The sequence below is a fragment of the Chiloscyllium punctatum genome, chromosome 26 (genome assembly GCF_047496795.1).
Source record: "Chiloscyllium punctatum isolate Juve2018m chromosome 26, sChiPun1.3, whole genome shotgun sequence".
NCBI lineage: Eukaryota > Metazoa > Chordata > Chondrichthyes > Orectolobiformes > Hemiscylliidae > Chiloscyllium > Chiloscyllium punctatum.
Genome location: NC_092764.1, coordinates 77,093,070 through 77,115,875, shown reverse-complemented (window position 1 = coordinate 77,115,875; position 22,806 = coordinate 77,093,070). Strand labels below are relative to the sequence as shown.

The window sequence follows — 22,806 nt, the reverse complement described above, 5'->3', positions numbered from 1 at the left end:
TCACTATGTGGATGCACCTACTAGAGAAGGTGCAAAACCTGACCTATTCTTGGGAAATAATATTATTAAACTGGAGAGGGCTCAGAAAAGTATTATCAGGATGTTTCTGGGAATGGAGGGTTTGAGTTATAAAAACAGACTGGATAGGCTGGGACTCTGCAGCGTAGGAGGTTGAGGGGTGAGTTTATAGAGGTTTATAAAATCATGAGGGGCTTAGATAAGATGAATAGCAAAGGTCTTTACCCTAATGTGCATCAACATTCAAATTATTAAGTCAGCTTAAGCCACCTCTCTGCTCCTTATCCACAGTGTAAATGCTATGAACAACACCACTTCTTGCGCTCATCAATGGTCAATCAGCTTGCCAAGTTATTTATGGGGATGCTAGAAGATGTTGCATGTGCAGCTGAGTCACACGACCTTGAGAATACAAATCACACCATACATGTTATCATTCAATTAAGCCTGACTTCTCACACACCACTACGTTGTTGCCTACGCAGGTGAGATGACCTCAAGTATATTCAGCAAAGATTATCAATAATGAATTATCAAGTACAATACTGGCTCTGAGGATGTCACAAAAAAAAGCACATGATGCACGTAGTAATCACGTGAACAAAATATAACATGAAATGTATAATTATCTGCATACATTTATTGTATCTCAACACCTGTGCTACCGTTTTGCCCTTAAAAGTTTTTATTTATGCTCATTATCCCTTGGTGTGACCCAACATCAACAGTTGATGATGAGGCAGGCAGGCTGAGAGAGATGCAGTGTTGCATGCAACAGCCTTGATGGATATTCTCTGGAGGATCAAGGACTTGTGTGGGGTAATGACGTCCCCTGCACTAAGGCATCTTCCCTCATCTATTGGGAGCTCCAGTGTCATTGACAGTTGATGAGAAGCATTCACTCACCCAGGAAATACTTAGTGGGGCTGAAACCAGAGGCTTGTTATTCACCTGCCACTCAACATATACCTAACCCCTGCAGTATTTCCACTCACTGGGACTTTAAGTAACACAGTCTCCCTCAGTTGCTGGGACACGTTTGATGAAATGATTGCCAACATGTGCCCCCATTTCTATACATGGACCCTCCAAATCGACAATGATGTAACTAAGTTGTGAAACAATGGGAGAGTGGTGGACTAAGGTGAGTGTTGTTTCCCTTTGTTGAGGTGAATTTACCAGCTTTTGCTAAGGGTTTTAGCTTTCTTGGCCTATGGCAATGCCCTGCAGTGGAGAACACGATAGATGGGAAAAAGAAGCGTACTAAAGGGAGGATGAGGCAACCATGGCTAACCAGGGAAGTCAGGGACAGCATAAAAGCAAAAGAGAAAGCATATAGTGTGGTGAAGGGCAGTGGAAAGCTAGAGGATTGGGAAGCCAGCAAAGACCAATAGAAGACAACAAATAAAGTAATAAGGAGAGGATTAAATATGAGGATAAGCCATCCAGTCATATTAGGAAAGATTGCAAGAGGTTCTTTAGATATATAAAGAGCAAAAGAGAGGCAAAAATGGACATTGGACCACTGAAGAAAGATGCTGGAGAAGTAGTAGTGGGGAACAAAGAAATGGCTGAGAAACTGAATAAGTACTTCGTGCTAGTCTTCTCAGTGGAAGACATGAGTAATATCCCAAAAATTCAAGAGTCGGGGGCAGCGATGAGTACGATGGCCATCACCTAGAAGGTGGTAATAAAAACTAAAAAGTCTGAAAGTGGGTAAATTATCTGGACCCTAGAATTCTGAAGGAGATAGCTGAAGAGATAGTAGAGGCTTCAGTATTGAGCTTTCAGGTATCACAGAAGACAGGGAGGGTCCCAGAGAACTGGAAAATCATTAATGTAACCCCCCCCTCCCCAGTTTAAGAAGGGAGTAAGGCAAACAATGGAAAATTATAGGCCAATTAGCCTGACCTCAGTAGTTGGTAAGATTTGGGAGTCCATTGTGAAGGATGAGATTTCTGAATACTTGGAAGTGTATGGTAAAATAGGGTAAAGTCAGCATGGTTTCATTAAGGGGAGGTCATGCCTGACAAATCTGTTAGAATTCTTTTAGGAGGTAACGAACAGGTTTGACCAAGGACAGCCAATGGACGTTATTTATCTGGACTTCCAGAAGGCCTTTGATAAGGTGCTGCACAGGAGGCTGCTGAGTAAGGTAAGGGCCCATGGTGTTGGAGGCAAGAAACTGGCATGGATAGAAGATTGGCTGTCTGGAAGAAGGCAGAGGAGTAGAGATAAAAGGGTCCTTCTCAGGATGGAAGCTAATGACTACTGGTGTTCCACAAGATTCAGTGTTGGGACCTCAACTTTTCACTTTACACAATAATGGTCTGAATGAAGGAACTGAGGGCATTCTAGCTAAGTTTGCAGACGACACAAAGATAGGTGGAGGAGCAGGTAGTATTAAAGAGGCAGGAGACTGCACAAAGTTTTAAACAGGTTAGAAGAATGGGCAAAGACGTGGAAGCTGAAAGTGTGAGGACATGCACTTTGGTAGGAAGAAGAGAGGCATGGACCATTTTCTAAATGGGGAGAAAATTCAGAAATGTGAAGTGCAAAGGGACTTGGGAGTCATAGTCCAGGTTTCTCTTAAGGTAAATTTGCAGATTGAGTCGGTAGTTAGGAAAGCAAATGCAATGTTATCATTCATCTCAGGAGGAGAGAATATAAAAGCAAGGAGGTACTTCTGAGGCTTTATAAGGCTCTGGTCAGATCACATTTGGAGTACAGTGAGCAATTTTGGGCCCCATACCTCGGGAAGGATGTATTGGCCCCAGAGGAGGTTCTCGAGAATGATCCCAGGAATGAAAGGCTTAAAATATGAGGAACATTTGAGGACTCTGGGACTATACTTATTGGAGTTTAGAAAGATTGGGGGAGTGGTGGGGTGGGGGTGGGGGGGGGGGGGGATGTCTGATTGAAACTTACAGAATACTGAATGGCCTGGACAGAGTGGACATTGGGAAGATGTTTCCATTGGCAGAAGAGATGAGGAGTGGAGGGCACAGCCTAAGAAGTAAAGGGAAGACCCTTTAAAACAGAGATAAGGAGAAACTTCTTCAGCCAGACAGTGGTGAATCTGTGGAATTCACTGCCACAGAAGGTTTTTGGGGCAAGGTCAATTGAATATATTTAAAACAGAGATAGATATGCTCTTGATTGCCATGGGGATCAAAGGTCATGGGAAGAAAGCAGGCAAATGGGGCTGAAAAACCTATCATCCACAATTGAATAGTAGAGCAGACTCGATGGGCCGAATGGCCTAATTTCTGCACCTATGTCTTATAAGACCATAAGACGAAGGAGTGAAAGCAAGGCCATTCAGCCCATCGAGTCCACTCCGCCATTTAGTCATGGCTGATGGATGCTTCAATTTCACTTACGCACTCTCTCCCCATCGCCCTTAATTCCTTGTGGCATCAAGAATTAATCAATCTCTGCCTTGAAGACACCCAACGCCCTGGCCTCCACTGCGCTCCATGGCAATTAATTCCACAGGCTTGCCACTCTCTGGCTGAAGAAATGTCTCCTCATTTCTGTTCTAAATTGACCCCTCTAACTTTAAGGCTGTACCCACGGGTCCTAGTCTCCCCGCCTAATGGAAACACCCTCCCAGCATCCACCCTTTCTAAGCCGTGCATTATCTTGTAAGTTTCTATTAGATCGCCCCTCAACCTTCGAAACTCTAAAGAATACAATCCCAGGATCCTCAGCCGATCATCATATGTTCCGCTACCATTCCAGGGTTCATCTGTGTGAATCTCTGCTTGATATACTCCAATGCCAGTATATCCTTCCTGAGATGTGGGGGGCCCAAAATTGGACACAGTATTCTAAATAGGGCCTAACTAGAGCTTTATAAAGTCTCTGAAGCACATCACTGCTTTTATATTCCAATCCTCTTGAGATAATGATAACATTACATTTGCTTTCTTAATCACAGACTCAACCTGCAAATCAACCTTTAGAAAATCCTGGACTAGCACTCCCAGATTTCTTTGTACTTTGGCTTTATGAATTTTCTCACCATTTACAAAATAGTCCATGACTGTAATTTTTTTTCCAATTTGCAAGATCTCGCATTTGCTCACATTAAATTTCATCAGCCATTTCCTGGACCACTCTCCTAACTGTCTAAATCTTTGTGCAGCCTCCCCACCTCCTCTGTACTACCTGCCTGTCCACCTAACTTCGTATCATCGGCGAACTTTGCCAGAATGCCCCCAGTCCCTTCATTCAGATCATTAATATATAAAGTGAACAGCTGCAGTCCCAGCACTGAACCCTGCGGGACCCCACTTATCACCAGCTGCCATTCTGAAAAAGAACCTTTTATCCAAACTCTCTGCCTTCTGTCAGACAGCCAATTCTCAATCCATGCCAGTAGCTCAACTCGAACACCATGGGCCCCCACCTTACACTGCAGCCTCCCATGAGGCACCTTATCAAAGGCCTTTTGGAAGTCTAGATAGATAACATCCACTGGTCTAACCCTTGTTACCCCTTCAAAGAATTCTAACAGGTTTGTCAGGCACAACCTCCCTTAACTAAATCTATGCTGACTTGTTCTAATCCAACCCTGCACTTCCATGAATTTAGAAATGTCATCCTTAACAATTTTCCATCTTTTGTCTTGATCCTTTCTTGAACAAGGGGGTTACAAAAGCCATTTTCCAATTGTCTGGGACTTTCCCTGACTCCAGCGATTTTTGAAAGATCACAGTCAGAGCCTCTGCTATTTCCTCAGCCACCTCTCTCGAACTCTAGGATGTAGCCTATCAGGGCCAGGAGATTTATCAATTTTTAAACCTTTTAGCTTTTCTAGCACTTTCTCTTTTGTAATGGCTACCATACTCAACTCTGCCCCCTGACTCTCTTTAATTGTTGGGATATTACTCATGCCTTCCACTGTGAAGACTGACACAAAGTCTTAATCTCATTAAGTTCTTCAGCAATTTCCTTATCTCCCAGCACTAGCCTTCCAGCATCAATTTGGAGTGGCCCAATGCGTACTTTTGCCTCTTGTTTGTTTTTTATGTATTAAAAGACACTTTTATGGTCATTTCTAATATTACTGGCTAGCTTATCTTCATATTTGATCCTCTCCTTTCATATTTCTCGATTTGTTTTTGTAGTCTTCCCAACCTTCTGATTTCCCAGAGCTCTTGGACACTTTATAGGCTCTCTCTTTTTCTTTGATACATTTCCTGACTTCTTTTGCCAGCCATGGCTGCCTAACCCCTCCCCAAATAATCTTTCTTTCCTTTGGGATGAACCTCTGTACTGAGTCCTCAATCACACCCAAACATTCCTGCTGTTGTTGCTGTAAAGTCTTCCTCACTCGTCTCTGCTTCCAGTCGATTTTTGTCAGTTCCTCTCTTATGCCCCTGTAATTACCTTTATTTAACTGTAACACCATTACGTCTGATTTTGCCTCTCTTTCAAATTGCAGACTGAATTCTACTATATTATGATTGCTGCCTCCTCTGGCTCATTACGTCGAACTCAGTCCAGAATAGCCTGCTCCCCTGTGGACTCCATCACAAGCTGTTCCAGAAAGCTATCCTGTAAGCATTCCATGACTTCCCTTTCTTTGGATCCACTGGCAACATTATTCACCCCATCCACCTGCATGTTAAAGTCCCTCATGATCACCGTGACCTTGCCTTCTGACAGGCCCAATCTATTTCTTGGTACATCTTGCATCCCTGGTCCTGACTGTTGCTGGGGGCCTGTACATGACTCCCATTATGGTTTTTTTTTGCCTTTGTGGTTCCTCAACTCCACCCACACAGACTCCACATCATTTGACCCTATGTCATTCAGTGCCATGGATTTAATCTCATTCTTAACTAACAAGGCAACAGCGCCCATTCTGCCCGTCTTTTCGGTAAGTTGTGAATCCTTGAATGTTTAATTGCCAGCCCTGAATCCCCTACAACCACGTCTCTGTGATGCCTACTACATCACAATCATTCATGATGATTTGTGCAGTTCATTCATGCTTCATGCTAATTTTCTTATCCTTATGATTTCCAACATCTCTAGTAATATGTCCTAAGTTATCATTCCTTTTTGCTTCATTCCTAGCCTGCCTTGAACTTAAACCCTGCTCACATGCTAACCTGCTGCTCGTCTTTCTACTTGACTCCGTACTCCCTGTTGCTTTCCCTTTCCCTTCCCCCCCTGACTCACAAGTTTAAAGTCCTGGTGACCATCCCATTTGTCCTTTTTGCCAGAACACTGGTTCCAGATCGGTTCAGGTGGAGACCATCCCATCGGTACAGATCCCTCAGTTTCCAAACCTGATACCAATGACCCATGAAATGGAATCCTTCTTTCTCACACCAGTCTCTTAGCAACATGTTGTTATGTTCTTATATTAAGGAGAATCTCAATATATTAGGAAGCCACAGCTCATGCATGTCTTGAATGTGCCAATATTTCAATACTAGATTGGAGCCACTCTCTCTTTCCTGGCTGGTTAGTCCAACCTGGCAGTCTGCCACCAACTGGCTTTTCTGCTCGACCAAGGCATCCTCTTTACTAAGTGATGTTTTGAAGTTGGCAACAACCCTCCTAACTTAGGCCTCTCCCTGGCATTAATGGTCTCCTTGTTCCTGAAAAGTGAGAAGTCAAATGCAATTTATCTCCCTCTGTCCCGATTGTTTACCATGCCATAAACTGGTCACACATTATAGCTGACACGCAATTGCTTATAACCGTCACATGATTTGACCTCTCTTGCCATGTGGTCCTGATGATGACCATTTCACAATCTGATCTTTCTGTCCACTTGCAAAGTCTCTTTGCTAACTTCGTGAAGCTCTTGGATGAACACTAAATTATCCTGGAGGAGATTGTTCATCATTCCCATTGTGCCCATCCATAACCCCAAAGCTGCTCACCCCCTCTGTGAGTTCCACCCAGGAAAGACAATTTTCCTATTATCCCTATTTTAACTGTCCATTTCCAGAAACACTATAATAGGTAATACAGATTAACTAAATGATTGTTTGGAATTTTATTTTATTGTTCTATTAGTTCAAACATAAATACAAGCTGAAGACTACATAACTTCTTTTATGAAAAATATCACTGGTTGTCATTAACGTGCAGAACAAAATTTAAATCTATTTATGAAGATGAAATCCAAAAGGTTAACAAAATGTAAATCTAATGAAATAAAAATTGTATTGAGTATCTGTAGTCTTTATTTTTTTATTTACATGCGGTCACTCACCAATAATCAAATATGAACCAGGCCACATGTTGGGGTCACTAAAGGCAAATGCTATAATCTGAACAGGATCCACGAGGACTCCATACCTGTGAAGATACTTTAGTTATCGGTAATATTACATTTGAACGTATAAACTAAACACTGTGCAGAATGAGAAAGTTGCAATATAAAATTTATTGGGTTGTACACCAACTGCAACAAAGAGGAAAAGAAATATGGGTGACATAATGGGATGCATGCCCTATATTTTTGCTTTGATGTTTGTTTTCTATGAATGGAATTAAAGAACAAGAGTTTTGGGGATATAAAATGACTGCAATTCAAATTATTAAGCTTTTGTCGATTGTATTTTACAAATTTAATCAAATACAGCCTGAAGAAAACAATAGTTTAAAATTAAACAGTACAATGACTGATTCAGTTTATATTTAAATAACAGGTACAATTCAAATCTGCATGAGACCTTCAAAACCCAGGAATCTTGATAATTCTTTCCTGGGAAACCTCCTTCAAAATACATGAACCTATTTGAATTAACAAGACAGTTTGAAAAGTCTCTGAGAAATGAAAAAAGCCAATTTGCAAATACCTTAGTACAAAGATTAATTTGAAACTTAGATTGACAAACGTCCTGTTCTGTAAGAAATGCCACAAACACAGTTTAATACAAAAGAAAATTATGGCTGCTTAGTCACAGAGGAGTTTCCATTTGCCACCGTTTTTCCAATAAGCAGTCAAGTGGAAGAATTTCATCAGTAAAATATATAATTTGCATCTTACTTTAAGTATAGCCAATGGGGAAAGTTCTCAACTCATTTCTCTACTGTTTCTAAAACACCCTTGTTCCACATCTAGCTGAGTTAGAGGTATACAGGCTCCATGTTTATCTTGTCTTTTAGCCCAGGAGAGGCAGGCAGCTAGTGGTGATGGGGAGCACTGAAAAGAAAATGTTTCATCACTCTGGCACCCTGGGTCCTTCAAAAGTAGAGTCAAGAGTGTTTGGAGAATGGGGCTGGTGGTAGTGATCCTGGATCAATAAGGAAGGGGTATCAACAGTAAATTTTTGAGGATGAGGATCAAGACATCAATGAGGTGGATTATTTAAGACAGCATGAAAGAGCAATGCTTTGTTGAAAGTGAGAAACCAGACAGAACCTCAATGAAACTAGCTTCTAGGTTAAATTATCTGGGTTTGAACTTCCTTTAATTGAGGAATTTGCCGGCATATGGCACACGGTTCCTACTTAATGCAAAAGGCACACAGAACTTGTTGTTTTTGTAGTTCATGATCTTTTCTGTTGCAGAGTAAATGTCGAGTTATCTATCTGTTTATACACTTGATATCTTTGGGTGATCCCATTTTTAAGTATCTATACATAACATGTCCTAATGACCACTGGGGAAAAAGCAGAAGTTATTGAGGCAGTGCAGTAACATGCACAGTGCCATGGAGTCATAGTCATGCATCACAGAAACAGACCCCTCAGTCCAACTCATCTACTCCGACCAGACACCCCAAACATTTGGTCCATACCCCTCTAAATCTTCCTATTCATACACCCATCCAGATGCCTTTACAATGTTGTAATTGTACCCGCCGCCACCACCTTCTGCATGAAAAGGTTACCCTTAAGTCCTTTTTAAATCTTTCCTTTCTCACCTTAAACCTATGCCCCCTAGAAAAAAAACACCTTCGCTATTCACTTTATTCATGCCCCTTGTTATTTTATAAACTCCTCAGACTCAGATACTACTGAAAGAAGCCCCAGCCTATTCAGTCTCTCTCTAACTCAAACCCTCCAGTCCCGGTAAATCTTTTCTACATCCTCTCAAGTTTAACAACATCCTTTCTATAGATGGGCGACAAAAACTGTACCCAGTATGCTAAAAGTGGCCTCACCAATGTATTGTATAGCTACATTGTAATGTCCCAACCCCTACACTCAATGTTCTGACCAATGAGAGCAAAAACGTCAAATGCTTTTTTTACCACCTCTCTACCTGCAACTCCGCTTTCAAGGAACTGTACACCTGGACCCCTGAGAAGTGTTTGTCAACACTTCCCATGACCTTACCATTAACTACATAAATTCTGCCTTGGTTTGCCTTACCAAAATGCAATACCTCACATTTATCTAAATTAAACTCCATCTGCCATTCCTCAGCCCATTGGGCCATCTGATCAAGGTCCTCTAAATAATCTTCTTCACTGTCCACAACGCCACCTATTTTGGTGTCATCTGCAAATTTACTAACCATGCCTCCTATATTCATATCCAAATCATTTATATAAATGATGAAAAGCTGTGGATCCAACACTGATCCTTGTAGCATACAAGGTCACAGGCCTCTGGTCCAAGAAGCAACCCTCTAACCATCACCCTTTGCCTTCTACCTTCCAGCCAATTTTGTATTAATTGGTTAGCTCCACCGGATCCCAGGTGATCTAAGCTTATTAACCAGTCTACCATGTGGAACCTTGTTGACTGCTTTGTTGTAGTATATCTGGACTTCAAAAAGGCATTTGATAAGATACCATACAAAGATGAATACACAAGATTACATGGGGTTAGAGGTAATTTATTAGCAGAGGGTCAGGATAAATGTAATTAATGGGGTGCTAAAGGGGCCTTGGACCCCAACTATTTGCAATCTATAATAATGACTTAGATGCAGGGATAGGAAGTACTTCAGCGAAAGACACTGAAATAGATGGGAAAGTATATTGCAATGAAGAAATAAGAAAGTTATATGTAAATATGGATAGGTTAAGTGAATGGGCCAAAATTTGGCAGATGAAGCTTAACATGGATACATTTTCATCAGAGGAATAGTAAGGCAACAACTTACCTAAGTGGAGAGAAACTTCAAAATGCCTTGGTGCAGAGGGATCTGGGTGGCCTTGTGCATGAATGAAAGAAAACTAGTATGCAGAGGAAGGAAAATTGAATTTTTACTTTGATTGCTAAAGGAATAGAATATAAAAATAGGGAAGTGTTGCTCAACTTTACAAGGCATCAGTGAGTGCACCTGGAATACTGATAAAAGCTCGAGTCAGTGCTATGCCTTCAAAAAGGATGGCCAGCAATGTAGCAAGAAAGTCAATGAACTTCTTTGCTCCTAAAGGGTAAGTGGCACCATCTGTCTGCCCGCTGACACTCAGACTCATTACTCAAATTTTGCCACTGCACACAAAAATAATGAAAGGTGATGAATCACAACCCTCAGCCTCATATGCATCATGTCCACTCAAAGCCTCACACCCATCTCAGCCACAATATATAATAACCTTTCTTGTTATTTGTGTCTCCTACTCACTTACTAAGTGAGCCCTTACAGCATATGTATGGTCATTACCTACTCTTGTATACTTAATCCCTCCTTTTGTCTCATTCCAGGAAAACCTGTCCCAAACTGAGTATTGGGAGTGTTGGACCTGTTCCTCACTTTTTATGAAAAGAAGGCATTTAAGCGGATTGGGGAAGATCAGGATCACTCATACTGACAGGGATACTGCAACGATCAAAGAAACCAATAGGCTTCATAATACAGTGCTTCTCTCCAATTTTCTCCAGTGCTAACTAATTTTTCTGTACCAGCTTTTAGAATAGAAGAACCATGAGCAGGAGTTGGCAATTCAAACTCTGTGCCTGCTCTGTCATTTAACATATACATGGCTGATCTCATCTCAGCCTCAACTGTATTCTCTTGCCCACTCTTCATAACCCTTCAGCCCATTACTGGTTAAGCATCCACAAACTTATTCAAAGTCTCAGCATCCATCACACAAATCCATAGGTTCACAACCTTTTGACGCAAGTAATTTCTCCTCATCTTGGTTTTAGCATAGGGGTTAGCTGATTTAAAACCGCTCGTTCTAGATTGCCTCGCCTGAAGAAACATCCTCTCAAAGTCTACTTTATCAATCCCTTTTAGTATCTTGTATATCTCAATTAGACCTTGCATTCTTCTAAATTCCAGATAGTGTAGACCTAAACTGCTTAATCTCTCTTCATAAGACAAATCTCTCTTCATCACTGGAATAAGCATAGTGAGGCTCCTCTGAACAGCCTCCAAAGCAACTACATCTCTCAAGTAAAGGCATCCTCGTTACTGTTGAGCAGTCCGAAGCTAATGTGCTAAATTACACAAAAGCTAACATGTTATACCATATGTTGCAAGATGTCAAGTGGATGTACATTCCCAAATGGAATCTAAAATAGATCAATGGCAGGTTTCTGGTCTCTAGACTTACTTCTCATAAAAGGTTTAAGTCCATTTGTTACTGCTTGCCCAGCTGACCAGTGTGTTGATATCCTACTGCCATTCACAGGTGCCTTCCTCACTATTTGCCATCATACGAATTTTCATATTACTTGTAAACTCCTTAATCACAACCCCTACATTCAAGACCAAATCATTAATGTGCACCACAAATAGCAAGGGCTTCAAGCCTTAGGAAAGACTTTTATCATCACAGGAACGTTGCTTTATTACCACTCTTTGGATCCAAAATTGTTTGAGAGTCAGGAAGCCATCTGCCATTTTGCCTTGGATCCCATGCACCATTACTTTCATGGCCAGTCTGACATGGTGCCTTATGCAAAGTCTTGCTAAAGTCCATATTGAGCTGAAAATGTGTTGGTGGAAAAGCACAGCAGGTCAGGCAGCATCCAAGGAGCAGGAGAATCGACATTTCAGGCATGAGCCCTTCTTCAAGAATCCTGAAACATCATGCCCGAAACATCAATTCTCCTGCTCCTTGGATGCTGCCTGACCTGCTGCACTTTTCCAGCAACACATTTTCAGCTCTGATCTCCAGCATCTGCAGTCCTCACTTGCTCCTAAAGTTCATATTGACCACATCAAACGCATTGCCTTGATAAATACTCCTGGTTTCCTCCTCAAAAAAAAATCGATCAAGTTTTGTCAAATATAACCACCCCTTAAATCCATGGTCACCATCTCTGATTAGTCCATGTATCTCCAAGTACAGATATATTCTATGCCTCAGAATTCTTTCTAATCACTTGCCCACTACTGAGGTTAGACTAACATGCAATTTCCTGGTCCATCTCTTCCTCCCTATTTCAAATAATGAAACAGTAGCAGTCCTCCAGTCACCTGTGGGCAGAGATGATTTGAAATTGGTGATATGGCCCCGGCTACCTTCTCTCTTGTCTCCCTCAACAGCTTGGGATACATCTCACCCAGGCCAGCAGCTTTATTTACATTTAAGGCTACTAACCCTGATGTCTAAATCTGTGCTGACCAATTCCGTTGTGAAGACCAATGCAGAGCTTTGGTGTCCATGTCTTCCAGGTCCATGCATTGATTACCTCTATCCTTAATCAGCCCTACTCTTTCCCTAGTTATTCTCTTGGTGTATACTTTTAAAAACACTTCACGCTTTCCTTTTTTCTACCATTTCTTTTTTTTTTATGCATTCTCTTTGTTTTCTTAAATTTCTTTTAATTTCCCTCTGCACCTTTCGTACTCCTGTATTAAACTCTCAATATCTGCCAGAGGTTCCTCTTTTATTTCTTAGTCCTAACCTTCATGTCCCTTAACACCCAAGGTTCTCCAGTCCTAGTCCCACACTTTGACTATATAGCAGCATACGTGCCCTGTACTCGTGCTATTTCCTCTTTGAGCATTCTGACAGTTTTATCTGCAAGTAGTTAATCCCATTTCATCAGCGACAACAGGAACCTCTGAGGCTGTTGTACAGCCTCAACAAGGAGATACAGTAGGTGAAGATCCCCACAGGATGCACAGGAATATGTCCATACCCTTCACTAGACTTCACTAACATTTTTTTCACCTCGTGGAAAGACAATGGCGGTGTAGAATAATAATGTTCTGAGCTTTTTTTAAAATTTCACTGTGAGGCAGCAGTTCTAACCACTGAGCCACCGTGCCACCCTATTTACATAAACAATTGGTTCTGTTATAAGATGCGTTTCTTCAACATGATTTGGCTTTAACATGATCAAAGAATTTAGACCTTTATTCATATCTCATGAACTTTCCTTACTTGTATTGGCTATAATGCGATTCCGGCCCCATTAGTTAAAATTGCAATGCTGTTGTGCTATTTCTTATAATGCAAGGTTGCACAAGAACAGAACTATCGCACTATATCAGAACCAATTATATTTGAGGCATTAGGGGGATCCGATAACTGAATGGATCCCCATGTACTTTCAGCAGAAAGACCTCAGACGGGGGTCTTTCTCCACAGTACCTTGGCAGCAGCTGCCCCAAACTTAGTACTGAGGCACGCACTGTAGTCCTGGACCTTGGAATTTGCAGTTTGCAACACAGTTGGGGTCATTTCCTTGTTCTGGAAGACCAACAAAGTTTGGGCACACCAAATAGCACCTTTCACCAAGTTGATGGTCCTCCAGGCACAGTTGATGTTTGTCACGGTGCGCGTCCTGGGGAACAGAGTATAGAGCATAGAGTCTCGCCTCACAGAACTGCTTGGGACAAACTTCAACAAAAACCACTGCATTTTTGTCCAGAACTTTTTTTGCAAAGGAACATTTCAGATGGAGATGTATGACAGTCTCAACCCACCCCCCTCACCGCAGCCACATTGTGAGCAGCATGCAGTCGTGCAGGCTGACCAGCTGTACATAAAGGATCTCACAGAATCTCCCTTTTCATCACCAGCCAAATGATGTCTTGGTGCTTGTTGGAAAGTTCTGGTGATGAGGCATTTTGCCAAATCTGCTCAGGGAGAGATAATGACTTGTCCAGTCTTTCCCGCATGCAGTTGTCCAAGGCCTCCATGATAGAAACGACTGGGCAGCCATGCTGTTTGTGAGCCTTGTATCCTACAGTCTGGCATACAAGGATTTGCTGATCCTCAGGATGTCAGACTGAGATAATGCTATTGAGCCATCTTCTTCCCTCAAAATGCTGATGACCGAGTTCTCCTCATGCATCTTCTAGAAGATGAAACATGAGCATGTCTCATCCTGTTTCACAGTGCTGACTCGAGACCAGAAGATTATCTTGGAGGCATCTGAGGCAAAGAGCAAGGCTTGCTGGCTCTTCACCTCCTGGAGACCCTCCATGACATTGACCCTCATTGTCTGCAGCAGGAATAGGATCTGCATGCTGTTCTGTAACTTGGACAGTTTTGCTTGCCTCTCTCTCACCTTCTGAACACCCTTGACAATAAAGAACCTCTTCATGTTCCCTTTGAAAATTTCCCACCAGTCCACTGGAGACTCAAAGAGGGGCTTCATAGTTCTCCGACGTGTGTAATCCCTTTTGAGCCCCTCAATCTTTTAAGGGCAACAATTTAACTTCCACATTCCCTTGCTAGCATGTCTGTCATCCTGTATGTGACAATCAGCCAGCAGGAGGCAGTGGTCAGAGAAGAACACTGGCTTGACATCGGTGGAGCTGGCCGACAACGTACAGGATGTAAACAGGAAATCAATGTTTCAGCAGATGGATTTGTCTGGCTACAACCAGGTGCTACTTCACTGCACTCCATCTGCAGGGGTACTGAAGATGTCACGCAGCTTGGTGACTTCAACAGTTTCCATCAGGAATTTGGATGTGGAGTCCAGTTCATATCAGCACCTCCAGATTGTCCAACCACATCAATGATGCAGTTGAAGTTTCCAGCCAGTGACCGGTCTGGGCATTGCCATGAGCAGTGGGAGCTGCTGCAGGATAGGCAGCCATTCACTCAGTTCCACCAATGTGTATATGTTAATTAATCTCAGAGGAGTATAACGTCTGCTACAAGGATACACCCCACCCACCATCTCCTTAACCTTGGGTAATGGTTAAATTGCCTTCTCGCAGCAGAATACACAAGCCAGAAGAATGACTATCATTTTCCCCAATCAAATTGAAAGCCGATGGACCGATAGGCTCAACCATCTCCTGTAGTTGCAGAGATGTGGTATAGCACAGTCCTGCAGAAACAGGAGGTCTGCTTTGACGTTGGCTAGGTAAGCCAATGTGGAAACACATCACATAATAGATTTAATGCTGCACACCTTAATACTTGCAATTTTAATACTATTTTAAAGGTTTATTGAATTACCCAATGTCCACTCATCCACAGTCTCGTCACTGGGGACTCCCTACATCCCCATAGTGTGGGTACGCTTCTGGATACTCTCTGCCAGTCTGGGGTGGCACAGTGGTTAGTATTGTTACCTCACAGAGTTCAATTCCAGTCTTGGGCGACTGTCTGTGTGGAGTTTGCACATTCTCCCCACGTCTGCGTGTGATTCCTCCCACTCTGCTCTGGTTTCCTCCCACAGTCCAAAGGTGTGTAGATCAGGTGAATTAGCTATACTAAATTAGTATTAGGTGCATTAGTCAGACGAAAATGGTCTGGGTGGGTTACTCTTCAGAAGATCGGTGTGAACTTGCTGGGCTGAAGGGCTTGTTTCCACTCTGTAGGGAATCTAATCTAATCTCCACAGTGACGTAGCTGTCCCGTTCCTCTTTGGAGGGATTACCCTGCCCTGGTGTCGTCTGGGTGAGAACAAAGCCAGCAGGGTTTAGTTCGGAATCTGACACAGGGACTACCAGAGCTCACAGTTGTCTACAGCTGTGGTGCAGTGGATATGCCTTGATTCCCAGAAACAGTGCTAAATCAATAAAAGAAAGAAAGGGAGGAGCTCAGGAAAATCACAATCACTAGAGAAAGGGTAACAGTCCACTTTTTTATTGTTTTGTTTCTTTTTGTTCCCCTTTCTTGTCTTTTATTCCCCCATTTTTACTTACCTCTTGTTGACAAGCTCTGTTGCAGCAACAGCATCAATAGCGGTAAGTGAAACTAGCACAGACTACAGTAGGCCAACACAGACATGAGTAGGCCCAGAAGTAAACACTCAATGGCAGCAGGTTCCTAATGGTTTCTGCATCAATGTGGTAGCAACTGCATCCAGTGTAGATTATGCAGGCAGCTACAGAGGAGAGTTTGGTCCTAGTATGAGATCCGGTGGCATTAGCAGCAGCTGTATCAGCGGTGTGGGCCCTAAGTGGACTCATGGCAGCAGAGTAGAGCTTGAGCCACTGGTATTTGCATTAGTGAGGTCCAGAGGATTCATTGTGGCAAGGGCATTAGTGAAGCTACGATGGCACCCAAGAGTGGCAATTTTCATTCCAGCAGTGGCAATGCTGCAAAGGGGAATTGTGCTGGCCAGCAGATCCATGGCAGAACATGAAACAAGAAAAACTTCTTCACTTTTCTGCCTTTACATTCCATGTTTTGGGGTATTTTTCTGTGTTTTAAGATGGCACCAGAGAGTGACAACACTATACATTCTGTTCATTGTATTTTGTAACAAAATAGATGTGACAATAAATGAATCATATAATTGTTGGAGCCGAAGGCTGAGAAGGGCCCGGGTCCTAACGGACTTCATACTAGTGTCTGAAAAGGAGGTGGCTAGTGAGATATTTGGTACAGTGACTTTAATAATCCAAAACTCCCTTGTTTCAGGAACAATCCCATTATATTGAAGGCAGTGAATGAAAACTCTTCATTCAAATAAGGGTAGGAGACAGAGAGCAGAAAACTGCAGGTCAACCATTTAAAATCTGTCAAAGGAGAAGTGTTGGAAGCCATTATTTAATAAGTTATATCAGGGCATTTGGATAAGTTCAAAGTAATGGGGCATAGTCAGCATGGAGTTGGAAAGGGAAATCATGTTTGAACAATCTATTGGAGTTTTTTTAAGGAGGTAACATTACTGTGGATAAAAGTCGATGGACTGTACCTGGAATTTCCAGATAGTAACCTAAATGATATCTCTGGATCAAAAAAAATTGTCAGAAGAGTTGACCATTGCCTCCTTTGAAGGATCAAAGACTAACCAGACCAACAGACTAAAGCAGATAATATGTTAAAAGAACATTTTAAATTTAAAAACAAATCCTGTTACCAAACATGCACAGGGATACCACCTATGAGTCTTTTACATATTTCCTATGGAACTTTAGTAGAAACACCAGAGTAACATCTATTTTCAGTAACTTATTTCATTTTGTTAGGGTTGTTTGCTAATAATTTATTACTGTAGACCAGTGGAATTTACATTTTAATGTTGTATATCACTAATAAGCAATTTGCCTAACAATATTTACTAATGTAAAGGCATAGCAATGCTGAATAGTACTAAATTTTCCTGATCAACGCTAGTGGCAACGGTCTTCTAACAGATGCATTTCTGACAACAAAAGCAACAGGACAGGCTCGAAGGGTGGTGGTGGAAGATTGTTTTTCAGATGAGAGACCAGTGACCAGCTGTGCGTCACAAGAATTGGTGCTGGGTCCACTGCTTTTCATCGTTTATATAGATGATTTGCTTGTGAACATTTGAGATATTGTTAGTAAGTCTGCAGATGACACTGAAATTGGAGGTGTAGTTGACAGTGAAGAAGGCGATCTCAGAGTACAATGAGATCTAGATCAGGTAGGCCAATGGGCTGAGGAGTGGCAGATAGAGATTAATTTAGAAAAACGTGAGGTGCTGTATTTTGGAAACAAATCAGGACAGGACACACACACAATTAATGATAAGGTCCTGAGGGGTATTGCTAAACAGAGAGACCTTGGAGTGCAAATTCATAGCTCCGTGAAAGTAGAGTCGCAGGTAGATAGGATAGTGAAGATGGCGTTTGGTAAGCTTGCCTTTATTGATCAGTGCAATAAGTATAGGTGTTGGGAGATCATTCTGCAGCTGTACAGGCCACTTTTGGAATACTGCGTTCAATTCTAGTCTTCCTGCTTTAGGGAAGATGCTGTTAAACTCGAAAGGATTGAGAAAAGATTTACAAGGACGTTGCCAGTGCTGGAGGGTTTGAATTCTACGGAGAAGCGGAATGGGCTTGGGCTATTTTACCTGGAGCATCAGAGGTTGAGGAATTGAGGATCTGAATACAGGCTGAGGTAACCAGTTGTTGTCAGGAACAACCACTTAATACATGCTCTTACTAACTTAGGTTGCAATAAAATGGCTTCTCAATGGAAATAAAATGGCAAAATGGCTTCCATGCTGCAAATTGATAATTCTGCAATGAGCTGCATAAAATGGTTTTTAACCCTGCTATAGCTGCATAATTGACTAACCACAGTCTGCCTCTACAAAGATTAGCAGACAATGCTCCAATTACAGCATAGAAATAACTGGACTAAAGACATTACTGGCCATCCTAACTGACCTTCAAGTGCAGATGCAAAGACTCGGTTCATGAGATAAAAATGGCTTGTGTGTTGGAAAACAAAAGTAGGTTCCCAGGAAATATCATTGGGTTGAGTTGCCATCAATAAAACCACTTAATTGATTGGTAATTGTTTGAATGCACTTTCGGATTATGGCCTGCACCTCTCTTTAAGAAAAGTATAAAAATGTCTTTGTTTTAAGTCTTCTGAGCAGCTCCTCTTCGGAACACAGAAGCGTATAACCTCTGTGTTTCAGCACGATCTGTGTACGGCTGTACAAATTAAAGTGTGAAATTTTAAAGGACCAGACTGACAGTGTTTATTGACCGGAGCCAGGAGACCCAGCCAGGGGTCAAGATCTTCAGAATGATTTATAGAGGTTTATAAAAGCATGAGTGGCATGGATCGAGTGAATAGACAAAGTCTTTTCCTTTTTTGGGGGGGGGGGGGCTGGAGAGGATGTGGTCCAAAACTTGAGGGCATAGGTTTATGGTTAGCAAAGAAACACTTAAGGGACCTAAGGGGTTGCTTTTTCATGCAGAGGGTGGTGCACATATGGAACAAGCTGCCACAGGAAGTGGTGGAGACTGGTACTGTAACAACATTTAAAAGGCATCTGGATGGTATATACATTGGGAGGATTCAGACAGATATGGGCCAAATATGAGCAAATGGGACTAAATTAATTTAGATTATCTGATTGGCATGGATGAGTTAAACCAAAGGGTCTGTTTCCATGCAGTACATCTCTATGGCCCTATAAAAAGAGAAATTAGAACAGGAAGATCAGCAAGGCGGCATTTGTGTGGAGCCAAGAAAGTGGGGGAGATACTAAATGAATATTTTGCATCAGTATTTACTGTGGAAAAGGATATGGAAGATATAGACTGTAGGGAAATAGATGGTGACATCTTGCAAAATGTCCAGATTACAGAGGAAGTGCTGGATGTCTTGAAACGGTTAAAAGGTGGATAAATCCCCAGGACCTGATCAGGTGTACCCAAGAACTCTGTGGGAAGCTAGAGAAGTGATTGGTGGGCCTCTTGCTGAGATATTTGTATCACTGATAGTCACAGGTGAGGTGCCGGAAGACTGGAGGTTGGCAAACATGGTGCCACTGTTTAAGAAGGGTGGTAAGGACAAGCCAGGGAACTATAGACCAGTGAGCCTGACCTCAGTGGTGGGCAAGTTGTTGGAGGGAATCCAGAAGGACATGTATTTGGTAAGGCAAGGACTAAATCGGGATAGTCAACATGGCATTGTGCGTGTTTTTTGATGAAGTAACAAAGAAGATTGATGAGGGCAGAGCAGTAGATGTGATCTATATGGACTTCAGTAAGGCGTTCGACAAGGTTCCCCATGGGAGACTGATTAGCAAGGTTAGATCTCATGGAATACAGGGAGAACTAGAACTAGCTCAAAGGTAGAAGACAGAGGGTGGTGGCGGAGGGTTGTTTTTCAGACTGGAGGCCTGTGACCAGTGGAGTGCAACAAGGATCGGTGCTGGGCCCTCTACATTTTGTCATTTACATAAATGATTTGGATGCGAGCATAAGGGGTACAGTTAGTAAGTTTGCAGATGACACCAAAATTGGAGATGTAGTGGACAGCGAAGAGGGTTACCTCAGATTACAACAGGATCTGGACCAGATGGGCCAATGGGCTGAGAAGTGGCAGATGGAATTTAATTCAGATAAATGCGAGGTGCTGCATTTTGGGAAAGCAAATCTTATCATTAAGCGTATAAGTCCTGCTAAGGTCCTAGGGAGTGTTGCTGAACAAAGAGACCTTGGAGTGCAGGTTCATAGCTCCTTGAAAGTGGAGTCGCAGGTAGATAGGATAGTGAAGGCGGCATTTGGTATGCTTTCCTTTATTGGTCAGAGTATTGAGTACAGGAGTTGGGAGGTCATGTTGCAGCTGTACAAGACATTGGTTAGGCTACTGTTGGAATATTGCGTGCAATTCTGGTCTCCTTCCTATTGGAAAGATGTTGTGAAACTTGAAAGGGTCCAGAAAAGATTTACAAGGATGTTGCCACGGTTGGAAGATCTGAACTACAGGGAGAGGCTGAACAGGCTGGGGCTGTTGAGGGGTGACCTTACAGAGGTTTACAAAATTATGAGGGGCATGAATAGGATAAATAGGCAAAGTCTTTTCCCTGGGGTCGGGGAGTCCAGAACTAGAGGGTTTAGGGTGAGAAGGGAAAGATATAAAAGAGACCCAAGGGGCAACTTTTTCACGCAGAGGGTGGTACGTGTATGGAATGAGCTGCCAGAGGATGTGGTGGAGGCTGGTACAATTGCAACATTTAAGAGGCATTTGGATGGGTATATGAACAGGAAGGGTTTGGAGGGATATGGGCCGGGTGCTGGCAGGTGGGACTAGATTGGGTGGGATATCCGGCTGGCATGGACGGGTTGGATCGAAGGGTCTGTTTCTATGCTGTACATCTCTATGACTCTAAACTGTTTATTGATTGTAAAGACTCTGATTTCTCATCTTTTTAAGTTAATGGAGAGAAAATTGGCCAGACTCTGTTGAGGCATGTAATCCTCCATTCTGGTTTTCCTATGCAAAAATCACATTATTCAATATACATAGGTACAGTAACTAGAAAGTCAGTCCACTGGAGTTAGAATCTAAACTAATGGATAATTTAGTTAACTGTAATCTTACTGATCTTGGACTCTGTCAAAATAATAGTTTCAACCAGTAAACTTGATTTTTGATAAATTCTAACATTTGGATTTGACAGAAGCGCATTCACTTCAACTGAATGCATCTCCTGGACCCACTTTCTCATTGCAAACAAGGCAGAAAGCTTTCTACTCACAAAGCCAAATAATAATAATCAAGACTATTGAAATATTTAAAGCAGAAACAGTTCATAATCATAGGTATAATACGTACGTGATCAAATTTTCCAAAACAATATGTGCATGAGTCAATATCTGAGTAAGAATAAGAAAAATAATATAAATACATTAATAAAAGTTAGACTTTAATTAATTCTATTGCATCTGTCTAATAAAAGATATGGTATGTGAATTTATTCCTGTCCAATATGTCCTCCCTGTACAGATTTATAACATTTAACTCTTATTTAAAGATAAATTAGCTCAGGAGCATTTTCCCAATAAATTCAGGTTGCTGAGTTCAAGCTACTCAATCCCACAAAATGTTTTTCTTGCATCTGTAGGATTAAGACAACTATCTCGCAATAGAAGATGCTGCCAAAGAATTACATTCCTCCAAATGGACTCCTTAATTTCGCTAAGCCTTAGCTATGTTAAAAACATTGCAGATATTTATAGGGTCTAGAATTTCTCTCCAGAATATATTTATTACTTTTGGAGTATACAAGAGTTCTGAAGAAGTGTCATACAAGACTCAAAATGTTAACTCAGCTTCTCTCTCCTGATGCTGTAAGACTTGCTGAGTTTCTCCAGCACTTTGTTTTCATAGAATCACTATAGTATGGAAGTAGGACATTTGGCCCATGGAGTCCAGTCCTTCAAAGGGCTTTCCACCAGACCCCCATTCCGCGCAAATAACCTGCAATTCCCACAGCTAATCAATGGACAATTTATCACAGCCAATCCCCACACACACACACACACACACAGTGATGAGAGTGTAGAACTGAAGCCAGTCCCTGGCGCTGAGGCAGCAGTGCTAACCACTGAACCATTGTGCCTCTGTCTTCATTTCAGATTTCTAGCATCCACAATATATTGATTTTGAGAGTTGAGGCTTGTTTTTGTTGTAACAGCAAAAACTTAAATGAGATGATTTACCAGCTTTACAATTTTAGTGTGTTGCTTGACAATCTCAGTCAATAAGTTAATAAGTAAACTGCTATGCCAAAAGCCACTAAAAAAAAACTAACAGAATCCAGTTTGATGTCCTTTGTAATTATTCAAGAATACTGAATATTTAAAAATATTCAAAATTAATACACCAACATTTAAACAAGTTTTACCTTAAATCACTGAATTAGTTACATATCTTCTCCCAGTAAGCATTACCTGAGGGTTCCTAATACTTCCAAAATGTCAGTGAAGGGGATCTTATTTTTTATATTGTTCAGATACCCCCTGCTTTGAAAATGTGGATGTTAACCCTCTATATAGGTTTCTCCTACATTCATGTAGTCCTACATCATTAAACATTCTTCCTTAATTATTTGGTGAAAATTCCAGAATGAACTTCTGAGCTTTTTAGTCAATTTGTTTGTGATGCCTTTACTCTTTTACTGAAATTTCTTTCATCTTATTTCTTTATTTATTCTTTCAATATTAAAAGAATCCTAAAACAAGATCTGTTAAGACGTTTC

At 41.7% G+C, this 22,806-nt stretch overlaps 1 protein-coding gene across 1 annotated transcript in view; it reads right to left on the bottom strand.

Annotated features, from left to right (window-relative positions):
- LOC140496225 (diacylglycerol O-acyltransferase 1-like) overlaps nt 1–22,806 on the bottom strand; it is a 176,429-nt gene that overhangs the window by 142,605 nt on the left and 11,018 nt on the right. Inside the window, exons 3-4 of the mRNA XM_072595726.1 lie at nt 21,381–21,421; nt 7,262–7,347 (exon numbers count right to left, since the gene is read on the bottom strand). Of these exons, the coding sequence (XP_072451827.1) occupies nt 7,262–7,347; nt 21,381–21,421 (127 nt within the window). The remainder of the gene's footprint in view (nt 1–7,261; nt 7,348–21,380; nt 21,422–22,806) is intronic.